Source organism: Embiotoca jacksoni, unplaced genomic scaffold, assembly GCF_022577435.1.
Source record: "Embiotoca jacksoni isolate LCO1_2020_lvr unplaced genomic scaffold, fEmbJac1.0.p SCAF_3, whole genome shotgun sequence".
Lineage (NCBI taxonomy): Eukaryota > Metazoa > Chordata > Actinopteri > Embiotocidae > Embiotoca > Embiotoca jacksoni.
The window spans coordinates 22,619,570-22,646,265 of record NW_027185381.1 but is presented as its reverse complement, the minus strand read 5'-3'; the positions used below and the strand labels follow the sequence as shown (position 1 = coordinate 22,646,265).

The following is a 26,696-nucleotide window of genomic DNA, read 5'->3' as shown; positions in this document are numbered from 1 at the left end:
AGGGATGTAACTCGAATTAATTAGAAGTGACAGAAAAACTGTAAGTTTGGTATTACACAAAGAAAAACGTCTTATTTCCAGGGAGGAGAGTTTCTCTTCTCTCTTGTGCAGCTCATTGAACTTTGACCCCAAACCTGCAGACCTCCCCAATGCACAATCCTATTCTGGAGAGGAGGCGGGAAATATGACATTTTTTCTGTAATTTCACTTTCAAGAAGAAAAGCAGAAAAGTTGTATTTTGTGCGTCTATGAATGCCAGGCATGGCAGCACCTCCGGGAGCGAACAAGGAAATAAATACTGTCATTATTTACATTAAGATGTATTCCATAGCAACCTAGTTAGCCTCTTGCTGCTGCTCTTAATTAAGAATATGATGCAATAATGAAGACTAATGAGCATAAGGCCACCCACCCAGGTGTTTTATAAAATATATTTTGAGAGCTACATAACTTGAATAAAACACAGCTTTTTACTTTTCTCCATATTGGAGAAAACATAAATGAGCAGAAATTATTATTATTATTAATACTTTGTAATAGGTCAAATTAGGTAGTTTCTATCAGTTGACTTACTGTACTCTAAAGGACAACTTGATTATTTGGCTGCATTATGTTTCATAGTTGTGGCTGATAAAAGTCTTTATTAAATAATAATGATATAAAACTTGATTCCCTTTTAAAGGGAAGCAAGGAGCGGAGTAAAGGCAATGATAGAGGCAATTAAAGGAAAGATGACAGCTGAGTGGGACAACGCAGAGAAAAAAAAAACATGCCGCGGTGAAAGGAAAAGATGTGGAGAGAAATTAAACAAGAAATCTGAATCAACGAAGGGTATTTTATGAAGAAGAGGAACTTCAGTGGAACAAAAAGGAAGCTTTTTTTTTCCAGGGGAACACTTGCAGCTTAGAGAGAGAGAGAGAAGTCAAAGCATGACGATTTTAAATTCTTTAGCGCGCTTATTTTTGGAGCAGTTTAGTCAAACCCTAGAGTATCCCCCCCCCCCCCCCCCCCCCCCCCCCCCCCCCCGAAAGTTGAAATCGTTAGGGGAGCAGAACACATCAGTGAGACTCAGATGTCCTCCAAACAATCACTTCTCCATCAGCACTGAGGGTGGTGCAAATATCCCGATTTTTAATAGAGCCTGGGGTGGTTAAATTGTAGGTAGGAGGACTGGTTGGATTGTTTAGGGGAAGAAGCAGCGTGTGTTTTCTGCTTGGTCTCGGTGACTTTTTTTTCATCTCACATTTGGACCAGTTTTAGCTCTAGGTTGATATACTGCATCAGTCGAAGGCAAGACTGGGTAACCTTGGCTTAAAATTATTGGCAGTTTAAAAGTATGAAGAGCGTCAGAAAGAAAGAGGAAATATTGTTTCTACAGCAGGAACGGTAATGTTTATAACAGCAAAGTCACTAGAAACCGTCAAATCTAAAAATGTCAGTAAAATAAATAACATTCCTGACATCAAAGCACTGTGTCTTTGCTCCCGTCCTCCTCCTCCTCCTGCAGGTAGAAGGAGGCGGGGCTCGTTTAGGAGGAGAGCTGCAACCTCAGCCGGCAGCTACCTTTGCAAGAATTAGACTAGTTTTAATATTTGTTGCAAACGGAGCTTAACTGAGAAAGCGGACTCGGCTCTCTGTTTAGGAGAAATCGTCACTGAAACTGGAATAGCTGGTCCACCTCGAAGTCCAGTCCACCTCAAGGAAGCCTGAGATTTCAAGCAAAAATACCATTTTAAAAATCGTCCGTTCCGGAACCCGGTAGCAACGCGTTCCTCTTCTCCTTCATGTTGTTGAATGGCGGCTTTTAGGTGCATTACCGCCACCTTCTGACAGGAGTAACGCATTACAGCAAGGTGCCAGTAAATACAGGGGAAATCAGAAAGAATGACAGTTGCATATACTAATTGACTTTTTTTTTTATTCTTTAATGACTATTTGAAAATCATGACTCATCCGTGCTCAGATCCGGCTAACCTATTGTAACTTGCGAGCTAACCCTCTTCACTTTAACCAGCGGGCGGAAAACAAGACGCAGGAACTCGGTTTGGGTCTCGAGCTGTCGAAGCATTTGCTCACTGACAAACAGCCTAAACTGTTTACTCCAGTTTCCTCCGGTCTCTCCATCTCACACCTGCGCTCACTGCACACTCAGAATCTTTTCTTTTTTTGTTGTCGTTTGTTCGGCTTCGGTGCTGTGGAAAAAAAACAAAAACCACTTTGTCTCAGCGCCTCAGTGTTATAATAGTCTGGAAAACCCCGATTGTCCGTGATAGTGTCCAGATGTGCAGCGTGACCGTCCCATGCGTCCTAACGGCCGTGGGTTTAACTTTAATTCACCACACATCCTGTAGCTCTCCAGCACAGCCCGCATCGGTCCGGGTTGTTCAGCATACTCCCTGACACCGTGCGATATCTACATTTGGCCTCCGAGAGATTTTGAATATTTCTCTGCCATTTCCATGGTAGAGAAGGATTGTTTGCCAGTAGTGTTTCGGTACCTCATCCGGGCCTGAAGGGAGCACAGGGGAAAGTTGGATGTGACTCTGCAAGGGTAGCTGAAGGATAGCGCAGGACCGCTCTCCCCACAGTCATTAGGCCGCCTCTAACCCCACAAACACTCATCATCCTCCCCCATCTCACAGAGATCTCCTCCCCATCTCACAGAGGTCTCCTCCCCCATCTCAGAGGCCTCCTCCCCCATCTCACAGAGGTCTCCTCCCCATCTCAGAGGTCTCCTCCCCCATCTCACCGAGGCCTCCTCCCCCATCTCACAGAGGTCTCCTCCCCCATCTCACAGAGGTCTCCTCCCCATCTCACAGAGGTCTCCTCCCCCATCTCACAGAGATCTCCTCCCCCATCTCACAGAGGCCTCCTCCCCCATCTCACAGAGGTCTCCTCCCCCATCTCACAGAGGTCTCCTCCCCCATCTCAGAGGTCTCCTCCCCATCTCACAGAGGTCTCCTCCCCCATCTCACAGAGGTCCTTTTCTTCCTCTCTGACGGGCGTGTTGCCTTCACCCTGTCTCTCGATAACCCTGTCTCTCTGGATAAATGCTGTCCTCTGCAGGCTCTCCGTCTGTCTCTCTTCTCTTCCTTTTCCCCCCCCCCCCTCACCCCTTTCTGACCCTCATAGTATGTCTCGCCGATGACTGATGGTCCCGCTCCGTCCTCATTGCCCAGTCAGCGCTAATAAAAAGGACAAACTCACATTGCATTCATGCCCACGGGACCTCAACGTCCAGAGAGCAGGAATATAGAGCGGAGGAGGGAGCAGAGAGTGGGTGGAGTTGGTATGAACAAGAAGTGTGAAGGGTAAGAGGTAAAGGAATATGACGGTAATGAGACAGACAGCAGGAGAACAGAAGATGAGGGAATGAAGGAAGGAACGGCATGAGAGAGTATTACAGGACAAAAAAGTACGATGAAGGACGAAGACAAATGATATGTGGATGAATATAATAAGCAGACACGAGATGATTTGTTCTATAGTCTGCTTTCTGTAAGTTTCAGAGGAGTCCTACCAGGCACTGTGCTGGGATCAGGCTTCCCGCTGGGAGGATAACTAGCGTCTTCTATTAGGTTGGTTTTTTTTGTGGGTTTTTTTCTCAGCCCCAGACAGTCTTTTCTTGTGTCTGTCATTTTTCTTTGCTTCTTCTAACTTGGTCTGATCAATCAACAGTTTAGGCCAAACTCACAGGGAGAACTTAATCAAGTCCAAACCAGAAAATCTATGATAAGTTTTTTTTAAATAAATACAGAATGCAAAAACATGACTTTTTATTTTTTTTTTATTTTTTTTATTTTTACACTGTTTGTTTTTTTTTAGTACAAATGAAATATATACATACTAATTATTTAGATATAGAGGTGCTGGTGGGTGTGTCTGCTTTTAAACAGAGCTAGGCTCGCTGTTTCCCGTTGAGCTTTAGGCTAAGCTAAGCTACTCAGGTTTCCAGCTATATTGTGCTGACATTGCCAATCTTGTCATCCAACCCAGAGCAAAACAAAACACAACAACAACAACAACAAAAAGACAAGCCTATTTCCCAAAACTATTTCTCTCTTCTCTTTGTGTCTCCGTTCCTCCAGCGTGAAGATGGTGCTGCTGTGGACGGCCGGCGATGTCTTCAAGACCACCTACTTTGTGCTGAATGAAAGCCCAGCTCAGTTCTGGGTGTGCGGTTCAGTCCAGATCCTGATCGACGTGGCCATCTTACTCCAGGTTCTGGTTTACAATCAAGACACACGGGTTAAACTGGGCTGAGCGCAGCTGTTGTTACGAGCAGCTTGAACGCCAGCTAAAACGCTGCTCCGATGACTCGAGGCCTTTTAGTAAAATCCTTCCCAATGTTGATAGAATTGTCTGGAGAGATGTTTAGTGCCAGGATATGGAGAAAACCAAAGTAAAAATGGTCTTTTTTTTGTGTGTGTGTGTGTTCAGCCTTGACTTACAGTATTCTGTTAAAAGGGTATTATTTACAATTTACCTCCAAGTGCCAGTAAGCCAAAAAAAAAAAAAAAAAAAAAGATCCTTGAACAAACTCACCAGAATCTTAAATCAAGCCCTGAGAACAAAACGTGCTTGGCTTTATTATGATAAAGCAGCATTTTGGTGCATTTTTATCATGTGTGTTTTTTTTTTTTAACTATTTATTTTCTCTCTGTGGATCATGTTCTGGACTCCTGGAGTGTAGTGGACATGGGAAACTGAAAGAGGGAATCATTACTCACACTGGCAGCTCACTAACAGCAGATCTGTGCTGCTGTAACTGCAACTGTAACAACCAGGCCTGCACTGGAATCTACCGCCTGACTGATGAGTCTCCCACTTCACAGGACTGCTCTCTTGATGCGTGCTGTGTGTGTGTGTGTGTGTGTGTGTGTGTGTGTGTGTGTGTGTGTGTGCGTGTGCGTGTATGCACGTGTGTGTTGGCATTCTTGCGTATGTGTAGCTGAAATGGATTTTTGCCTTTGGCATCCAGCGCCAACAGAATGTATATCAAGTAACGGAGACGACACGAGCCGTCAGTCTTGCGTGTCGTGACTCTGCTTTGTGGTTTGATTGACAAGCGACGCTTTCTCCCTCAGAGTATACAAAGAACAGTGAAAAACTGCGGGCATGCCAAAAGGCTTTGCACTATACCAAAATCTTTTTGTAGAGTCCCCCCCCCCCTCCCCTCCCCCCCCCAAAAAAAAATCCCTTCAAACTTCAGCTCCACCTGACTCACTGTTAACATGACAGCGTTGCTGGATGTTTGTGGCATTGCCGTTTCTGTCATGCGTCACCCTCCGATGACGTGTTGTTTTTTTTTATTATCCTGCTACCTCGCCGGGAAGATTACAATATCTCGGCCGGAGAACTATCTATTGAAAAGTTTCTGTTTTAACACCCGTTGCCCACCGACATGTTTTACTCCCGAGTATCCTATTTGAAAATGAAGCAACACAACGGCCCATTTTCCCAAGTCCTAACCGAGGGAGATTTGTTTCAGTACGAACAGAAATGTCCTTTCGAGGACTGTATGGACATTTCCGGTTGGGGCCTTTTTTTCCCCCTTGTTTTTCTTTGGACCTTAACCTTCAGAAAAAAAACTAAAAAAAAAAAACTGATCACCCTCCCCGCAACATCTCGCAATACTGACTGAACCGACTTCTTAATTGCAATTGTGTCTTTTTGAAACGGGGGATGAAGAGTTGTGGCATTCGCACCCATTTCGGGTACCCCGGTACTTTGTGAAACGCCTGCTGACCCCCCCGTCGCTCACCCGTACTGCCACTACACCGCCCCCTGCTGGTCATCTGCGTTCGGGACCTCACGGAAGCGTTGCGAAAAATATCTCGGTACGTACGCTCCGAACGGACGCAGGGTACGCGAGGCATCGTGCAAATGCGTTGTTCGAAGCAAGTGTATTTATGCAAAAACTTGTGGGAAAAAAAACAACAACCTGTATATCAGGATATGGTTGAATAAAAAAAAAAAAAAAAATTCAAAAAAAGAACAGCTTAAAAAAAAAAAAAACTCCGTTTCCTCCCAGAAAGTCAGACCATCTTTAGCGAAAAAAAAGACAAAAAAAACCGACAGTACCCGTCACCACTTTTTGAACCCCCGCCAACCAATTTCCGTACAGTCCTCGAGATGAGATTCAAAATGTAATTTTCTTTTTACGGCGTGTAATCAAACGTGAAAAGTGTCTTAATTCACCAAGAAACGCTCCATTAGATGGAGGACAGTTTATGTAACGCGTGGACAGCGCGCTAAGGTTTTATGATCAGTTCCGCCGTGCTGCTGCGTGCGGAAGCTCTGTGGAGCTGTCGTCTGGAGGCAGCGGCAGCTTGAGTTGTGGAGAAAAAACGAGGTTACAGGCTGCGACGATGAATCAAGCGGGGTCATTTGCTCAAATCATGTTGTTAGCCCTCCCCCCACCCCCTCCCCCCGCTTCATTTTTGTGACCTGCCATGTTTTCCACGTAGTTCGATTTTCCTCATCCGCAGTGCTGATGGACTCTTCGTCGAATAGGTTTGAGGGAAACATTAAAGCTGTTACAGAGATGGCGCAACTAAATTCATCCTTTCCGGGCATCCAAATGGCAAAAATGTTCACACGTATGTCAGTCGGAGGTTCTGTTTATATTAGAAGCACTAATTTAACTATATAACCTGAGGGTCATATAACCCGCTCAGGTTTTTTTTTTTTTTTTTATATTTTTCTCCTACAAAACCACTGCCGGGTAAAACAAATCAGCAGGTTTCTTTTTACTTTCCCCTGCACCGTTTAATTAAGTATTTCAGTTACATTTTTTTTTTTTTAACTCACCAGTTTGTGTCTATCTGTTAATCCATACCTGCCTGCTTCCCCTCAACGAACGTGGTATTTAAAATTACACACTGGCTTGCATACAGTATGTTAAGAAGGAGGCGTTTCAGGAATAATACGTGCCAGATATTTTTGGGATGTGTCAAAATGATAAGATGGCAAGATTTCTGATGCTTTCTCGTTCTGTGTCCTTCCATTCTGCACTTCACGTTGTATGTGAGTGTATGTACGTGTGCTAAGGCCTTGTGTATACGTGCTTTCTCACGTCCATATATCTTACAACTATTACTCATATTTGTGAGCTGCACGTGTCTTATCTCCTCTCTCCTGCGTACCGCAGTTGCATTGCAGTTGCATTCATTTCTGTATTCGGTATGCTCTTATCGCCAGATGTTTATCTATATATATTGCTTTCCCTCAGCAGAAGCTCGTAGCAGCACCTTCACTGGCTTTAGTTTAACATTTGGGCGCCCTGTAACCTTTTTCTTCTCAAGGGCGGAAGGACCGATCAACACACACCGTCGCACTGCTCGGTTGTCATAATCCCTCGAGTTCACACTATAGTTAATATACTTGTCTTACCGCTGCCACACTGGTGAGAAATAGCATGTTTGAACTGTTCTTTTCCTTCTGCCAGGTGCACAATATGCTGTATATTTTATTTATCTGTCGACAAAAAAAATTTGAATTAAGAGTTGCAGCAATAATAAACGCCAAAAATGTACTTGTGGGAAATCCACTTACTGTTTTAATGCTCCTTTTTTTTTATTTTTATTTTTTTCAGATAATGTGCTTATTTCAAAGAACGATCAAAAGGAAATTGTTGCCTTTAAAGTGTTTTGAACTGTAGCAAAACAGTGGTAAATTGATCAATGCAATATCATGCAACACAGTGATGGTTTTCATAAGATGTAAAAGTCTGTGATAATATCCACTCGTGACATCAGAGACGCAAAACTACTTCAAAACAAATGTTACTGCAAAAACGTTTTTTTTTGGCGTCTGATAGCAGCTGTATGTATGTGAAATATTTATCATTTTATTTTCTCAAAAATAAACTATTTATATTCCAAAATGTAGTACCGTGTTGTTACTGGCACTGTGGAATGAATGAACGTCTGGGAGCATGGTGAGAGGAAGAGGTTTGACCTTGACACTGAAAAAGAAGAAAAACAAAAGGCAGCCGACTGGTCTGAGCCCAGTAAAAACTGTCATTTGCAGCAGGATTCAATCATGATTTCTACCTGAAATCTGACCTGAAACCTCGTGCGAACCTTTCGCCTTTCAGCCGGCTGAACTTGGAACGCCAAGACCTGAATCACACGCGGAGAAAAAAAAAAAAATGCTTTTATATTCCTGTATATAAATCCTTTCTATTGAGCAATTCCCACCTGTGCTGACTGTGCGATATAAAGGGAAGTGTTGTGGGGAAAAACCTTGATTTCCTCTATTTGAAGGGATTGAGCACCAAATAAATCCTGAAACCCATTGCGGCGGAGTTGGGACTGTTCTGTACCCGGACACGTGAGGGGGAAGGTGATGAGTCGGGGTTAATTAAGACTTTTATGGCGCCGAGGCTTTAATGCCCTCTACCTAATGCAGCATCGCACACGCAGATGCGCACGGCTTTGCCAGGTGAAGACCACTGACAGTCAGCAAATCCAGAGGGGAACTGCAGTGTTGAAGGTCAAATAATTCAACTGGATTCAGTAGATAATGCGAGGCTCTCGATGGTTTATGGACGAGTTGGACAAGGACAGACTGTGCTGTGTCTTTACTGTACTCAACCCTGACCTGGCTGATAAATCTATTCATTCTAAATTGAGGCTGGAGTTTCTCTGTTTGTCTGATAGAGTAACACGCTGTTCCTGTTCTATGAAGCCTGTCTGATTGGTGCCACTTGTCTGCATTGACTTTGCCTGTGATGCATTTAAGACATTCCATTGTAAATCTTATTCATAATGGACGTGTCTGGCCGCCCGCCATCACCCACTGTACCCTCCCTGTCTCTCTGTCCACCCATCCATCAGCCGATCATCCAACATGTCTGTCTATACAGTGGCTGGTTTTAATGATAGATGAGATGAGCTAAAATAGTCCACCTAAGCACCACATCCGTGACGCGCTGCTCCACCCTGTCCTGCTTCATCTATTAATGAGAGTGTGTCGTCATGCTGTGGAAGACAGGAATGTGAACTTTTCATCCCAAAACTTCAATTCACAAGCACCGTCATTCTGGTTAATGCCAGTCTTAGAGCACCATTAATAAACACGTTTTATATGCTATAAACATGAAGAAAAAAAAAGTCATGCTACAGCATGTCGTCCAAAATAAGACAAAAAAGTCATAGAATAGCATGTAGTCCAAATTATGAATAAAAAAAGTCATACCTAAGTCATACCATATTATGCATGTTGTCCGAAATACGGCCAAAAAGTCATACTATAGCATGTCAACCAAAATATGCAAAAAAGCCACAGAATAGCACGTCATCCAAATTATGAAAAATTCATACTAAGGCACGTCGTCCAAATTATGAAAAAAAGAAGTCATACTGTAGCACATGGTCCAAATTTTGAAAAAAAAAAAAGTCATGCTGTCATGTATGTCGTCCAGCATATGACAAAATAGTCATGTTATAATATGTCATCCAAATTATGAAAACAAAAATCATACTATAGCATGTCCAAATTATGAAAAAAAAGTCATGCTGTAGCATGTCTTCCAAATTCTGAAAAAAACATCAACATACAATAGTATGCCTTTTTATGAGCTGACATGCATGTTTCATACGGGACTCGAACCCAAGAACTTCTCACTGGGAGGTGACTGTTCTAACCACTGCACTGCTGGGACATTTGTCAAATCTGTGATGACATGCTATAAAAATGAAAAAAAAAATCATACTACAGCATGTCCTCCAAATAATGAAAAAAACCGTCGTACTATAGTGTCGTCCAAATTATAAAAAAAGTCATACTATAGCATGTCCTCCAAATTATGAAAAAAATTGTCGTACTATAGTGTCCAAATTATGAATAAAAAAAAGTCATACTATAGCATGTCCTCCAAATTATGAAAAAAATTGTCGTACTATAGTGTCCAAATTATGAAAAAAAAAAAGTCATACTATAGCATGTCCTCCAAATTATGAAAAAAAAAGTCATACCTAAGTCACACCATATTATGCATGTCGTCCGAAATACGGCCAAAAATTCATACTATAGCATGTCGTCCAAAATATGCAAAAAAAGCCACAGAATAGCACGTCATCCAAATTATGAAAAATTCATACTAAGGCACGTCGTCCAAATTATGGAAAAAAAAAAGAAGTCATACTGTAGCACATGGTCCAAATTTTGAAAAAAAAAAAAAAAAGTCATGCTGTCATGTATGTCGTCCAGCATATGACAAAATAGTCATATTATAATATGTCATCCAAATTATGAAAACAAAAATCATACTATAGCATGTCCAAATTATGAAAAAAAAGTCATACTGTAGCATGTCTTCCAAATTCTGAAAAAAACATCAACATACAATAGTATGCCTTTTTATGAGCTGACATGCATGTTTCATACGGGACTCGAACCCAAGAACTTCTCACTGGGAGGTGACCGTTCTAACCACTGCACTGCTGGGACATTTGTCAAATCTGTGATGACATGCTATAAAAATGAAAAAAAAAATCATACTACAGCATGTCCTCCAAATAATGAAAAAAACCGTCGTACTATAGTGTCGTCCAAATTATAAAAAAAAGTCATACTATAGCATGTCCTCCAAATTATGAAAAAAATTGTCGTACTATAGTGTCCAAATTATGAATAAAAAAAAGTCATACTATAGCATGTCCTCCAAATTATGAAAAAAATTGTCGTACTATAGTGTCCAAATTATGAAAAAAAAGTCATACTATAGCATGTCCTCCAAATTATGAAAAAAAACATCGTACTATAGTGTCGTCCAAATTATAAAAAAAAGTCATACTATAGCATGTCCTCCAAATTATGAAAAAAATTGTCGTACTATAGTGTCCAAATTATGAAAAAAAAAAAGTCATACTATAGCATGTCCTCCAAATTATGAAAAAAAAAGTCATACCTAAGTCACACCATATTATGCATGTCGTCCGAAATACGGCCAAAAATTCATACTATAGCATGTCCTCCAAAATATGCAAAAAAAGCCACAGAATAGCACGTCATCCAAATTATGAAAAATTCATACTAAGGCACGTCGTCCAAATTATGGAAAAAAAAAAGAAGTCATACTGTAGCACATGGTCCAAATTTTGAAAAAAAAAGTCATACTGTAGCATGTCTTCCAAATTCTGAAAAAAACATCAACATACAATAGTATGCCTTTTTATGAGCTGACATGCATGTTTCATACGGGACTCGAACCCAAGAACTTCTCACTGGGAGGTGACCGTTCTAACCACTGCACTGCTGGGACATTTGTCAAATCTGTGATGACATGCTATAAAAATGAAAAAAAAAAATCATACTACAGCATGTCCTCCAAATAATGAAAAAAACCGTCGTACTATAGTGTCGTCCAAATTATAAAAAAAGTCATACTATAGCATGTCCTCCAAATTATGAAAAAAATTGTCGTACTATAGTGTCCAAATTATGAATAAAAAAAAGTCATACTATAGCATGTCCTCCAAATTATGAAAAAAATTGTCGTACTATAGTGTCCAAATTATGAAAAAAAAGTCATACTATAGCATGTCCTCCAAATTATGAAAAAAAACATCGTACTATAGTGTCGTCCAAATTATAAAAAAAAGTCATACTATAGCATGTCCTCCAAATTATGAAAAAAATTGTCGTACTATAGTGTCCAAATTATGAAAAAAAAAAAGTCATACTATAGCATGTCCTCCAAATTATGAAAAAAAAAGTCATACCTAAGTCACACCATATTATGCATGTCGTCCGAAATACGGCCAAAAATTCATACTATAGCATGTCGTCCAAAATATGCAAAAAAAGCCACAGAATAGCACGTCATCCAAATTATGAAAAATTCATACTAAGGCACGTCGTCCAAATTATGGAAAAAAAAAAGAAGTCATACTGTAGCACATGGTCCAAATTTTGAAAAAAAAAGTCATGCTGTCATGTATGTCGTCCAGCATATGACAAAATAGTCATATTATAATATGTCATCCAAATTATGAAAACAAAAATCATACTATAGCATGTCCAAATTATGAAAAAAAAGTCATACTATAGCATGTCTTCCAAATTCTGAAAAAAACATCAACATACAATAGTATGCCTTTTTATGAGCTGACATGCATGTTCCATACGGGACTTGAACCCAAGAACTTCTCACTGGGAGGTGACTGTTCTAACCACTGCACTGCTGGGACATTTGTCAGATCTGTGATGACATGCTATAAAAATGAAAAAAAAATCATACTACAGCATGTCCTCCAAATAATGAAAAAAACCGTCGTACTATAGTGTCGTCCAAATTATAAAAAAAAGTCATACTATAGCATGTCCTCCAAATTATGAAAAAAATTGTCGTACTATAGTGTCCAAATTATGAAAAAAAAAGTCATACTATAGCATGTCCTCCAAATTGTGAAAAAAATTGTCGTACTATAGTGTCCAAATTATGAAAAAAAAGTCATACTATAGCATGTCCTCCAAATTATGAAATAAACGTCGTACTATAGTGTCGTCCAAATTATGAAAAAAGTCATACTATAGCATGTCCTCCAAATTATGAAAAAAATTGTCGTACTATAGTGTCCAAATTATGAAAAAAAAGTCATACTATAGCATGTCCTCCAAATTATGAAAAAAAAAGTCATACCTAAGTCACACCATATTATGCATGTCGTCTGAAATACGGCCAAAAATTCATACTATAGCATGTCGTCCAAAATATGCAAAAAAGCCACAGAATAGCACGTCGTCCAAATTATGAAAAAAAAAAAGAAGTCATACTGTAGCACATGGTCCAAATTTTGAAAAAAAAAGTCATGCTGTCATGTATGTCGTCCAGCATATGACAAAATAGTCATATTATAACATGTCATCCAAATTATGAAAACAAAAAGTCATACTATAGCATGTCCAAATTATGAAAAAAAAAAGAAGTCATACTGTAGCACATGGTCCAAATTTTGAAAAAAAAAAAAAAAAAAAGTCATGCTGTCATGTATGTCGTCCAGCATATGACAAAATAGTCATATTATAACATGTCATCCAAATTATGAAAACAAAAATCATACTATAGCATGTCCAAATTATGAAAAAAAAAAAGTCATACTGTAGCATGTCTTCCAAATTCTGAAAAAAACATCAACATACCTTTTTATGCCTTTTTATGAGCTGACATGCATGTTTCATACGGGACTCGAACCCAAGAACTTCTCACTGGGAGGTGACTGTTCTAACCACTGCACTGCTGGGACATTTGTCAAATCTGGGATGACATGCTATAAAAATGAAAAAAAAATCATACTACAGCATGTCCTCCAAATAATGAAAAAAAACCGTCGTACTATAGTGTCGTCCAAATTATAAAAAAAGTCATACTATAGCATGTCCTCCAAATTATGAAAAAAATTGTCGTACTATAGTGTCCAAATTATGAATGAAAAAAAAGTCATACTATAGCATGTCCTCCAAATTATGAAAAAAATTGTCGTACTATAGTGTCCAAATTATGAAAAAAAAGTCATACTATAGCATGTCCTCCAAATTATGAAAAAAAAACATCGTACTATAGTGTCGTCCAAATTATAAAAAAAGTCATACTATAGCATGTCCTCCAAATTATGAAAAAAATTGTCGTACTATAGTGTCGTCCAAATTATGAAAAAAAGTCATACTATAGCATGTCCTCCAAATTATGAAAAAAAACGTCGTACTATAGTGTCGTCCAAATTATAAAAAAAGTCATACTATAGCATGTCCTCCAAATTATGAAAAAAATTGTCGTACTATAGTGTCCAAATTATGAAAAAAAAAAAGTCATACTATAGCATGTTCTCCAAATTATGAAAAAAAAAGTCATACCTAAGTCACACCATATTATGCATGTCGTCCGAAATACGGCCAAAAAGTCATACTATAGCATGTCGTCCAAAATATGCAAAAAAGCCACAGAATAGCACGTCATCCAAATTATGAAAAATTCATACTAAGGCACGTCGTCCAAATTAAGAAAAAAAAAAGAAGTCATACTGTAGCACATGGTCCAAATTTTGAAAAAAAAAAAGTCATGCTGTCATGTATGTCGTCCAGCATATGACAAAATAGTCATATTATAATATGTCATCCAAATTATGAAAACAAAAATCATACTATAGCATGTCCAAATTATGAAAAAAAAAAGTCATACTGTAGCATGTCTTCCAAATTCTGAAAAAAACATCAACATACAATAGTATGCCTTTTTATGAGCTGACATGCATGTTTCATACGGGACTCGAACCCAAGAACTTCTCACTGGGAGGTGACTGTTCTAACCACTGCACTGCTGGGACATTTGTCAGATCTGGGATGACATGCTATAAAAATGAAAAAAAAATCATACTACAGCATGTCCTCCAAATAATGAAAAAAACCGTCGTACTATAGTGTCGTCCAAATTATTAAAAAAAGTCATACTATAGCATGTCCTCCAAATTATGAAAAAAATTGTCGTACTATAGTGTCCAAATTATGAAAAAAAGTCATACTATAGCATGTCCTCCAAATTATGAAAAAAAAGCGTCGTACTATAGTGTCGTCCAAATTATGAAAAAAATGTCATACTATAGCATGTCCTCCAAATTATGAAAAAAATTGTCGTACTATAGTGTCCAAATTATGAAAAAAAAGTCATACTATAGCATGTCCTCCAAATTATGAAAAAAAAACGTCGTACTATAGTGTCGTCCAAATTATGGAAAAAAAAAAGTCATACTATAGCATGTCCTCCAAATTATGAAAAAAATCGCCGTGCTATAGTGTCCAAATTATGAAAAAAAAAGTCATACTATAGCATGTCCTCCAAATTATGAAAAAAATTGTCGTACTATAGTGTCGTCCAAATTATGAAAAAAAAGTCATACTATAGCATGTCCTCCAAATTATGAAAAAAATTGTCGTACTATAGTGTCCAAATTATGAAAAAAAAAAGTCATACTATAGCATGTCCTCCAAATTATGAAAAAAATTGTCGTACTATAGTGTCCAAATTATGAAAAAAAAGTCATACTATAGCATGTCCTCCAAATTATGAAAAAAATTGTCGTACTATAGTGTCCAAATTATGAAAAAAAAAAGGCATACTATAGCATGTCCTCCAAATTATGAAAAAAAACGTCGTATTATAGTGTCGTCCAAATTATAAAAAAAGTCATACTATAGCATGTCCTCCAAATTATGAAAAAAATTGTCGTACTATAGTGTCCAAATTATGAAAAAAAAAGAGTCATACTATAGCATGTTCTCCAAATTATGAAAAAAAAAGTCATACCTAAGTCACACCACATTATGCATGTCGTCCGAAATACGGCCAAAAAGTCATACTATAGCATGTCGTCCAAAATATGCAAAAAAGCCACAGAATAGCACGTCATCCAAATTATGAAAAATTCATACTAAGGCACGTCGTCCAAATTAAGAAAAAAAAAAGAAGTCATACTGTAGCACATGGTCCAAATTTTGAAAAAAAAAAAGTCATGCTGTCATGTATGTCGTCCAGCATATGACAAAATAGTCATATTATAACATGTCATCCAAATTATGAAAACAAAAATCATACTATAGCATGTCCAAATTATGAAAACAAAAAGTCATACTGTAGCATGTCTTCCAAATTCTGAAAAAAACATCAACATACAATAGTATGCCTTTTTATGAGCTGACATGCATGTTTCATACGGGACTCGAACCCAAGAACTTCTCACTGGGAGGTGACTGTTCTAACCACTGCACTGCTGGGACATTTGTCAGATCTGTGATGACATGCTATAAAAATGAAAAAAAAATCATACTACAGCATGTCCTCCAAATAATGAAAAAAACCGTCGTACTATAGTGTCGTCCAAATTATAAAAAAAAGTCATACTATAGCATGTCCTCCAAATTATGAAAAAAATTGTCGTACTATAGTGTCGTCCAAATTATAAAAAAAAGTCATACTATAGCATGTACTCCAAATTATGAAAAAAATTGTTGTACTATAGTGTCCAAATTATGAAAAAAAAGTCATACTATAGCATGTCCTCCAAATTATGAAAAAAATTGTCGTACTATAGTGTCCAAATTATGAAAAAAAAAAGTCATACTATAGCATGTCCTCCAAATTATGAAAAAAAATTGTCGTACTATAGTGTCCAAATTATGAAAAAAAAAGTCATACTATAGCATGTCCTCCAAATTATGAAAAAAAACGTCGTACTATAGTGTCGTCCAAATTATAAAAAAAGTCATACTATAGCATGTCCTCCAAATTATGAAAAAAATTGTCGTACTATAGTGTCCAAATTATGAAAAAAAAAAGTCATACTATAGCATGTCCTCCAAATTATGAAAAAAATTGTCGTACTATAGTGTCCAAATTATGAAAAAAAAGTCATACTATAGCATGTCCTCCAAATTATGAAAAAAAACGTCGTACTATAGTGTCGTCCAAATTATAAAAAAAGTCATACTATAGCATGTCCTCCAAATTATGAAAAAAATTGTCGTACTATAGTGTCCAAATTATGAAAAAAAAGTCATACTATAGCATGTCCTCCAAATTATGAAAAAAAAAGTCATACCTAAGCCACACCATATTATGCATGTCGTCCGAAATACGGCCAAAAAGTCATACTATAGCATGTCCTCCAAATTATGAAAAAAAAAGTCATACCTAAGCCACACCATATTATGCATGTCGTCCGAAATACGGCCAAAAAGTCGTACTATAGCATGTCGTCCAAAATATGCAAAAAAGCCACAGAATAGCACGTCATCCAAATTATGAAAAATTCATACTAAGGCACGTCGTCCAAATTATGAAAAAAAAAAAGAAGTCATACTGTAGCATGTCTTCCAAATTCTGAAAAAAACATCAACATACAATAGTATGCCTTTTTATGAGCTGACATGCATGTTTCATACGGGACTCGAACCCAAGAACTTCTCACTGGGAGGTGACTGTTCTAACCACTGCACTGCTGGGACATTTGTCAGATCTGTGATGACATGCTATAAAAATGAAAAAAAAATCATACTACAGCATGTCCTCCAAATAATGAAAAAAACCGTCGTACTATAGTGTCGTCCAAATTATTAAAAAAAGTCATACTATAGCATGTCCTCCAAATTATGAAAAAAATTGTCGTACTATAGTGTCCAAATTATGAAAAAAAGTCATACTATAGCATGTCCTCCAAATTATGAAAAAAAAGCGTCGTACTATAGTGTCGTCCAAATTATGAAAAAAATGTCATACTATAGCATGTCCTCCAAATTATGAAAAAAATTGTCGTACTATAGTGTCCAAATTATGAAAAAAAAGTCATACTATAGCATGTCCTCCAAATTATGAAAAAAAACGTCGTACTATAGTGTCGTCCAAATTATGGAAAAAAAAAAGTCATACTATAGCATGTCCTCCAAATTATGAAAAAAATCGCCGTGCTATAGTGTCCAAATTATGAAAAAAAAAGTCATACTATAGCATGTCCTCCAAATTATGAAAAAAATTGTCGTACTATAGTGTCCAAATTATGAAAAAAAAAAAGTCATACTATAGCATGTCCTCCAAATTATGAAAAAAATTGTCGTACTATAGTGTCCAAATTATGAAAAAAAAAAAAAAAGAAGTCATACTGTAGCACATGGTCCAAATTTTGAAAAAAAAAAAAAGTCATGCTCTCATGTATGTCGTCCAGCATCTGGCAAAATAGTCATATTATAACATGTCATCCAAATTATGAAAACAAAAAGTCATACTATAGCATGTCCAAATTATGAAAAAAAAAAAAGTCATACTGTAGCATGTCTTCCAAATTCTGAAAAAAAACATCAACATACAATAGTATGCCTTTTTATGAGCTGACATGCATGTTTCATACGGGACTCGAACCCAAGAACTTCTCACTGGGAGGTGACTGTTCTAACCACTGCACTGCTGGGACATTTGTCAGATCTGGGATGACATGCTATAAAAATGAAAAAAAAATCATACTACAGCATGTCCTCCAAATTATGAAAAAAATTGTCGCACTATAGTGTCGTCCAAATTATTAAAAAAAAGTCATACTATAGCATGTCCTCCAAATTATGAAAAAAAAAGCATCATACTATAGTGTCGTCCAAATTATGAAAAAAATGTCATACTATAGCATGTACTCCAAATTATGAAAAAAAAAGTCATACCTAAGTCATACCATATTATGCATGTCGTCCAAAATACGGCCAAAAATTCATACTATAGCATGTCGTCCAAAATATGCAAAAAAAGCCGCAGAATAGCACGTCATCCAAATTATGAAAAATTCATACTAAGGCACGTCGTCCAAATTAAGAAAAAAAAAAAGAAGTCATACTGTAGCACATGGTCCAAATTTTGAAAAAAAAAAAGTCATGCTGTCATGTATGTCGTCCAGCATATGACAAAATAGTCATATTATAATATGTCATCCAAATTATGAAAACAAAAATCATACTATAGCATGTCCAAATTATGAAAAAAAAAAGTCATACTGTAGCATGTCTTCCAAATTCTGAAAAAAACATCAACATACAATAGTATGCCTTTTTATGAGCTGACATGCATGTTTCATACGGGACTCGAACCCAAGAACTTCTCACTGGGAGGTGACTGTTCTAACCACTGCACTGCTGGGACATTTGTCAGATCTGGGATGACATGCTATAAAAATGAAAAAAAAAATCATACTACAGCATGTCCTCCAAATAATGAAAAAAACCGTCGTACTATAGTGTCGTCCAAATTATAAAAAAAAAGTCATACTATAGCATGTCCTCCAAATTATGAAAAAAATCGCCGTGCTATAGTGTCCAAATTATGAAAAAAAAAGTCATACTATAGCATGTCCTCCAAATTATGAAAAAAATTGTCATACTATAGTGTCGTCCAAATTATGAAAAAAAAGTCATACTATAGCATGTCCTCCAAATTATGAAAAAAATTGTCGTACTATAGTGTCCAAATTATGAAAAAAAAAAAGTCATACTATAGCATGTCCTCCAAATTATGAAAAAAATTGTCGTACTATAGTGTCCAAATTATGAAAAAAAGTCATACTATAGCATGTCCTCCAAATTATGAAAAAAAAACGTCGTACTATAGTGTCGTCCAAATTATGAAAAAAAAAAAGTCATACTATAGCATGTCCTCCAAATTATGAAAAAAATTGTCGTACTATAGTGTCCAAATTATGAAAAAAAAAAGTCATACTATAGCATGTCCTCCAAATTATGAAAAAAAGTCATACTATAGCATGTCCTCCAAATTATGAAAAAAATTGTCGTACTATAGTGTCCAAATTATGAAAAAAAAAAAAAGTCATATTATAGCATGTCCTCCAAACTATGAAAAAAATTGTCGTACTATAGTGTCCAAATTATGAAAAAAAAAGTCATACTATAGCATGTCCTCCAAATTATGAAAAAAAATCGTCGTACTATAGTGTCCAAATTATGAAGAAAAAAAAAAGTCATACTATAGCATGTCCTCCAAATTATGAACAAAATTGTCGTCCAAAAAATGAAAAAACATTCATACTATAGTATGTCGTCCAGAAATGTCATTAAAAAGTAATGCTATAGTATGTTGTCCATAAAAAAGACTATGTCCGGCTTCCGTGCTGCTTTCTCTGCTCGTTGGGTGAAGTGACCTTCCTCCTGCTGTTCCACTCTGCTGACGGACCGACACCCCGATAGGTTTCCCTTAACAATGAGAAATATATTGAAAATAAACATCAAATAACAAGAGACTGAACTTTTGATGGTGTTCGTAAAAGCAGAATATATTTCACATATTTTCTACTCTATACTGGGGGCACAGATTGGTCGTTTTTCAGTATTGGGGGGACACGACCACTCTAAAAGGCTGTGGTTCCGCCGATGACAGATACAGTACAGTCTTTGGAACTGCTCTCCTCAGTTATCAAAGCAAACATATGGTTGTCCATTTTCCTCCTTTAATGTGGACAGAATATTCACTGATTGAAGAGAATGAAGAGAAGAGAGATAGAAAGAGATCAAACTCATTTTGTTTCCGAGAATTCAGGCCCAAAGCAGGCAGATGGGCTCATGTTGATGGACCCGGGTAAGCAGTATAGCAGCTCTAAGAGCTCTTCAGCAAGAGATTGTGAGAAAAATTGGCCTTTTAGACTGTCATCAAGACCAATAAAAGCATTTGTACTGCCCATTTCTAGTACAAACCACTTTTGGAACTGACCTTCTACACCTTTTCTGCTCAAAAAGTGGATGACAGAGCGCAGAGAGAGGAGGAGGAAAGACTCTTATAAGAGACGAGCGGACAAACAGTGGAAAAAAATATCTTAGTCTTTTAAGAATTTGACAACTTGATGGCGTTTCAACCCAGGTTGTTCAATAGCCTTGAGATGGAGCACTAAATGGAGGAAGGAGAAAGCAGGAGAGGAGACAGAGACATAGTGATAAAGTAGAAACAAGTTACAGAGTGATGCACTATACATTTTTACAGGAAATGTCAGCGTTGCAGAGCTGATGATTTGGTTCACACAAAAACCACAGGCGAAAAATACCGAGCGTAAAGTGTCAGAGGAAAAAGACAAAGTGCAAGTCAAACTGTGTGCTTTTGGGAAATGTAACGTAGCCAGATGGCTCTGGCTTCAGAGCAGTCTCGCGGTCCCTCGTTCCAGGACATTCAGCCCTCCTAAAGGCATGTGATGACAAGCCAGGCACAGAGGGACGCGATCAAACTCTCAAGATGGATGAGTTTTGTCCTAGGTCACAGACTGCAGAGAACAGAGGAGGGGCAACGAGGGAGAGCAAGGACAAAGTACCCACAGGGACAGAGTGTAAAGAACATTCAGGTGTCTTTAAAAATTCAGCTGTTTGGGAATTTAGGATGGAGATTAAGACTGTCCTCCATGCACTTTCAAATCGGCTCTTTTTGTGAGGATGTACAGAAGGTCTCATTTAAAGCCTTCACTTCAGATATTATGACCATATTCTGTAGCAAATGTGAAGGCACAGTGTTATATTCATGTTCTTTATGTTGCAGTCCTGGAGCTTCTCGATGGAGAGACCTTGAACCTCCATCACGCTTTGGGAAAAGGGAATACATTTCTCGCTAGATGGAATAACAACATCAGAGAAGAGAAAGCAGGGAATCGATCAAGGAGAGAATTATTCTACATGTCTCCGCAGGAGAAGTCTGCCTTCTGTGCATCTCATACATGAAGGCTTCATAACTTTTTTTTTCCCCACCTGAGAGCGATGAGGCAGAGATGCGACTCGATCAGCGTTTTGTTCCAGCACGCAATTCAGATTGGAAAATGTCTAAAGTTGCACTCATCAATATTTTGAGATTGAGAAGAGATCAAATGACCTTTTGTGATGTGCAAGGTGTCGCTTTACTGCTGTTTGCTCGGTATCACCGCTCACATCGATTTCGCTGCCACAAGAGGAAGGAAGCCGTGAGAAACCACGGACAGAAAGTTGAATCAAGCAAACAAATGTAACATTTACTGAAAATTATAATTGCAGTTATACTTATATTTTTTTTTACATCCTGCAACTCATATTAGTCAGTCTGTCAGTTAGTTTGTCAAACAGTTAAAACCCAAATTTTTTTCAACAATATTTCTGCCAGCCATGGCAGGAGAGCAGGAAAGTCTAAAGTGCCAAGCTGGTGGGTTGCTGCAAATTTTATTTTCACTGTTTTGAAATATATCATATGTTTTGGCTTATTTTTTTTATTTCAATTTATGAAAAGAAAATCAACTTTTCTTTTCACTTCATCCATTAATGTATTTTTACTAGCGGGGAAATGAATTCATATTGTCTCTTTAAGCGGTGCTTGGTCAGTGCATAAGGAGTACACTTCAGGCCTGAAGCAGGCAGATGGTGTTCAGCCCAACGCACCTTTACACAGCACGAAGAGGAGGGGCTGACCCGTCAGGATGAAGATCGATCAACGGACGGTCTCATCTGGAGTCCAGAACCACAACTGAGATCAAAGCAGCGCGCCACAGGTCGTAACCTACTGTACACTACTTTAAAACGCAACCACAACGTAAAGGACGCTATGTACACCGATCTCCGCATGAGATATTCTGCAGATGCGACACCGCTGCAGCACGTTTTATACCAGGAAGGGTCACATTTACCCTCTTGCCACTGTAACTTGAAGAGACAGGAACATTTTCTCAGTCTCCTTAAAAAGATAAACAAGCTTATAGTTGCCCTCACTTCACCGACCGCTCCCCTGTGGAGTGCACGTTTTCCTCTGCCTTCTCTGGCATCTCTCCATCTGAAGATCAAGTCCACAGATGGCCAGGAAGCTCTCTTTTTTTTTTTTTTTCTTTTTTTTTACATCGTCTCAGGGATCATTAGCCCGGCGAAGGGGACATCTTGCATGTGCGCACACGTGTGGGTGTGTGCATACTGTCCATCATGATGTCGCACGCAGTATAGCGAGCGTCGTGTCACGTGGAACGAGGACATCAGTTGCTGTTGTTACGGTGGAGCCAGACAACATACCGGGCGGCCAGTCAACAGGTAAGCAACGACGAGGTGACAGCTCCAGGAAGAGGAGGACGACAGAAGTCACAGCACTTAACTAACAAAAGGATTTCATCTCGGTAGCGTTTGCTGTACAGGAGCATGCAGAGAGCTCTCTTTTCACACTCCAAAAATGTACGACATTGACTTTAAAATGCTTTATTCAGAGTGTTTTGAAATTTCACACATCCCACAAGACTGATTCAGACACCTAAACAGAGCAGCAATGGCTAAAAAAAAAAAAATCCAACCTAAAACTCAGAGAGTCAAACAAAGACAAAGAACTAAATGTTCAAATGGGAGCACAGCAGTTGGAAAAGGAAAACAGCCAAAGTTCAGGGTAAGAGTTAAGACGGGGCGTAATATTTATTGATGGGAGGTTTCTTTGTGGGTCTCATTATATTCATTTAAATCCTCATTAGAGATGAATTCTTAACTATTTTGAATATCAGAACGATTTTTAGGCAAATTAAAATGTCCAAGATTAAAAACAACCCCAGTCACAACAATGGTTAGTCAGAGAAAGACTGCGGTGGTTGCACAAAAAAGCAAAATGTTAAAAATATTGGACGAACTTTGGCATTGGATATAACTGAACTGAACTCGAGGATGTTCCACTAATGATGTTCTCACCGGGTGACACAGTTAACTAGACAGACTATGTTTGAAATGGTGTCTGTTCTTTGTCACTATTAATTTTACACATCAAAGCGCGGTCTCGGTCTGGTCTTCACAGATCCTGAGCAGGACCGCTGTGCGAGGTACGACAAAGAAGAGACCGTCCCTGTTGTGCATGAATGGAGCGCAGCGCAGTGATGCGCAAGTTTTGCCGCTTGATCATTATCACCACCCGTTGCACACGTTTGTGACCGCTGGTACGTACACGTTTGCGATTTAACCACGGACCTGAAACTTGAGCAGAGAGCGCACGTTCAATTTGATGCCAAACTCGGCAAATCAGCGACAGGGGCCCTACAAAGGCTTCAGAGAACCTAAGGAAGCAAAGAGCCGGCTGAGGTGTGTTGAGCAGCATTTGCATCAGATCAGGAGCGCAACCATGTGGCTTTTTCTTTGACATTCACGTGCGCGTACACTGTGAATCGACCGCCCAAGGTCAAACCGACAACACAAGAGTTCTACCGTGACGTCCTGAGTGCCTCTGACTAGAAAACACTCGGTACAAACAACTCGAACTGTGATACGATGGTGTCGAAGGCGGCCGCTCAAATTCCTAAAACGAAGGTTAAGCTCTTTTTTTGCCCTTTTGGCACTATCGACGAGACCCGGAGCGAATCACAGATGGCGCTTGACACGCTCGCAGAACAGGACTTCCAGGGAGCATTCAAAGCGTGGCGAGGAGACCGCTTTGAAGGGGATGGCAGCCAGATTTAAATCAGGCATGGTTTTTTTTAGTTGTTATAGGCGCAGTCTCAGAAGTTTTTGATCGCACCTCATTTATGCAAAAAAAAAAATATATATATTTTTGTGGCTCGAGAAGGAGCAGCGGGAAGTCTAGATAAATTATGATGCCACTTGAGTCAGTCAATAAAAAAAGAAATACGGGGGTGTGAAGTTGAAAGAGAAGTGAGAATCAGAATCGGGTTTATTGCCAAGTAAGTTTTTCTCATTTGTCTGGACGTATCGGTGCATGACAAAGTAAAGTAACAGTTCAAGTGAGGAAAATAAAACTAAACAGTATAATGTAAATTCTTTCAATGATCAATGACACTCACCTTAACCAAAGACCAGTAGCCAGATATCCAAGAAAGTGTGACTTTTAACAACATTAACAACAGAATGACTCAAAACATTATCAATAAACTTAATTCACGTTTTGCCGAATCATCTATTCTCAACATTCTTCTCTCTGAAGCTAATTAATTGATCGGTTTATTAAGAGGGGGGAAAAAAAGTCACTTATAATTTTGATATTTATTAAAGTTATTCATCAGGCAAAAACACCAAACATTTGCTGTTTCTGTCTCTTCGCTTTCCTCTCTTTTACATCAGCGTAAGAAACATCATTTGCATTTTAGACCGTTTGTTGAACAGAACAATTCAACCGATCAGTCAATCAACAAATAATTCAAATAACTGTAAGCTGTAGTTATGAATGCACGTTATACAGGTTTACACACTCCATACAGCTGTCATTTCTGCATTTTCTTTTCACTTCTTTTCTCTTGACTTCTTTTCTACTGTCTCTCCCCTCCCCCCCCCCCCCCCCCCCCTTCCCCTCTTCCTCCCGAGTCACGTTAAATGACTCCATAAGTTAGTTTAATCGAGGAAAGGTGCAGGCCCGGATTGAAACATCCACCTAGTCACTGTGCCACAGCTGGCCCTTAATTTGAGACCCAATAGCCAGCGTAGTGTGTCGTTCGCCCCAAATGTTCCTCTGGCTCAGAAGTGTGCGTGCAGTCCACCAGCTCCGTCTGCTTCGTGATTGCTTCAGTAGCACTCTGCTGCTTTCCCTCTTCTATTCACTTGTTGGCATGTAAGGTCACGCATGCAGCACCCTCATATAAACACATCTCCTCATCCACCCACCCCCCCCCCCCCCACCCCCACCCCCCACACACACAGAAACGCCAGCTGTTTTCTCTTCACTAAGATAAACTGCTGCAGTGGGAGCATCAGACGGGGGACGCTCCCCTGAAAACTCCAGCTGCATATTTAGCATAGGTTCCTCTGCCCGTGCACACTCATTCACCGGTCAGGGTTACACGGAGACTACGGGGCTTTTGCAAAATCCTTTTCACATTCACACTCAATTCCTCAATTCCCCCAAGCAATTAGCTCAGGATTAGATTGAGGTCGACACCCTCACCTCCGTTGCATTCCCTTTTTGTGGAACATTTTAATCAATTCCCCCCCCCCCACAAAACAAGTTTCTTTTTCACCTTCCTCCCTCCGTTTTTTTTTTTTTTGTTTTTTTTTATGCCTCAATTTAGATTCAAATTAAACCTCATCTTATCTGGCAGTTAAACTGACTCCACTGTAGCTTTTCGGACTATTAATCTTTTCCGGTGGAGGCTATTTCCTGCTCTGAGGTGAGGTAATTATAATGTAGCATTTTAATATGGAAAGAAGTTTATGACACAAAAGGGGGCTGCATGGATGTACCATCATCACCAGCCCCCAGACTGCCTACTGGACAGATGATGTCAGCATGAGGGGCTAATATTGTACATAATAGTGGACATGACAATGAGGAAGATGATGATACAGGTCACAACCCTCATTGCCATCAGCACCAAGCTGATTTCCTCCCACCATTACTTGAGAGGAAGGCAGAGTGGCTGTCTGCAGTATTTCACAGTCCACAGGGTTTACGCTCCATTACTGATTATCACTGGCGGGTATTGAACCCAGAATCATTTGCATGTTATGGTACTGCATTAGCTTGATGATCTTTTGACTCTACAGCATATCATCAGCCGACAGGGATTTAACCAAAGGTCATCTGTGTCGTGTGCATGCCAGGATAACATCGACTTCTGCAGAGATTCTTGGCATTAAGTCCCATTAGTTGCATGCTGGAAGTCAAAACAGATGCATTCAAGCTCATTAAACTCATCTTGGAATAATAAGGTTCTCTCTGGATAATGAGGAGAGGCGCTGAACATCACAGCTGGAAAATGTTGCTGCAAAGCCCATAAAGGGCCGTATGCAAAATATCAACTCGTCGGACACGTGACAAAGCCTTTAATCCCATAACGTCAGTCTGCGTTGCTGTTAAGCGGATTGTAGCTGACAACTGTTGAAACTCCTTTGACGAAGGGAGACTAAATTAACAAAGATAAGCTGTGCATGTTGTTTGAACACCTTACTGGTGATATTGGAGATCTTTAAAAAAACAACAACAACCTCATAGGTCTTAAACGACCTCTAGTGGTGGTGTAAATAAGGACAATCTGGTGTCTCGGGTGAGTCGTCATCAAATGACATTTAACGTTACGTTAACACCACATTAGGTTGTGTTGAATTGACACGCCGGTACACATTTCGGGACAATTTGGTAATAGGACGTTTACTGTTGCCATGACGACAAACATTGACAGCACTGAGGAAGTAGTAACGTTAACGCACAACAGATTTCAAGAGATCGTTATAACCCAAAACCATTA

At 38.9% G+C, this 26,696-nt stretch overlaps 1 protein-coding gene across 1 annotated transcript in view; it reads left to right on the top strand.

The window, feature by feature from the left end:
* Positions 1-7,892, top strand: part of LOC138206514 (solute carrier family 66 member 2) — a 46,015-nt gene extending 38,123 nt beyond the window's left edge. The window contains exon 5 of the mRNA XM_069163277.1: positions 4,089-7,892. Coding sequence (XP_069019378.1) covers positions 4,089-4,263 — 175 coding nt within the window. The 3' untranslated portion in view covers positions 4,264-7,892. The remainder of the gene's footprint in view (positions 1-4,088) is intronic.
* The last annotated feature ends 18,804 nt before the right edge of the window (positions 7,893-26,696 follow it).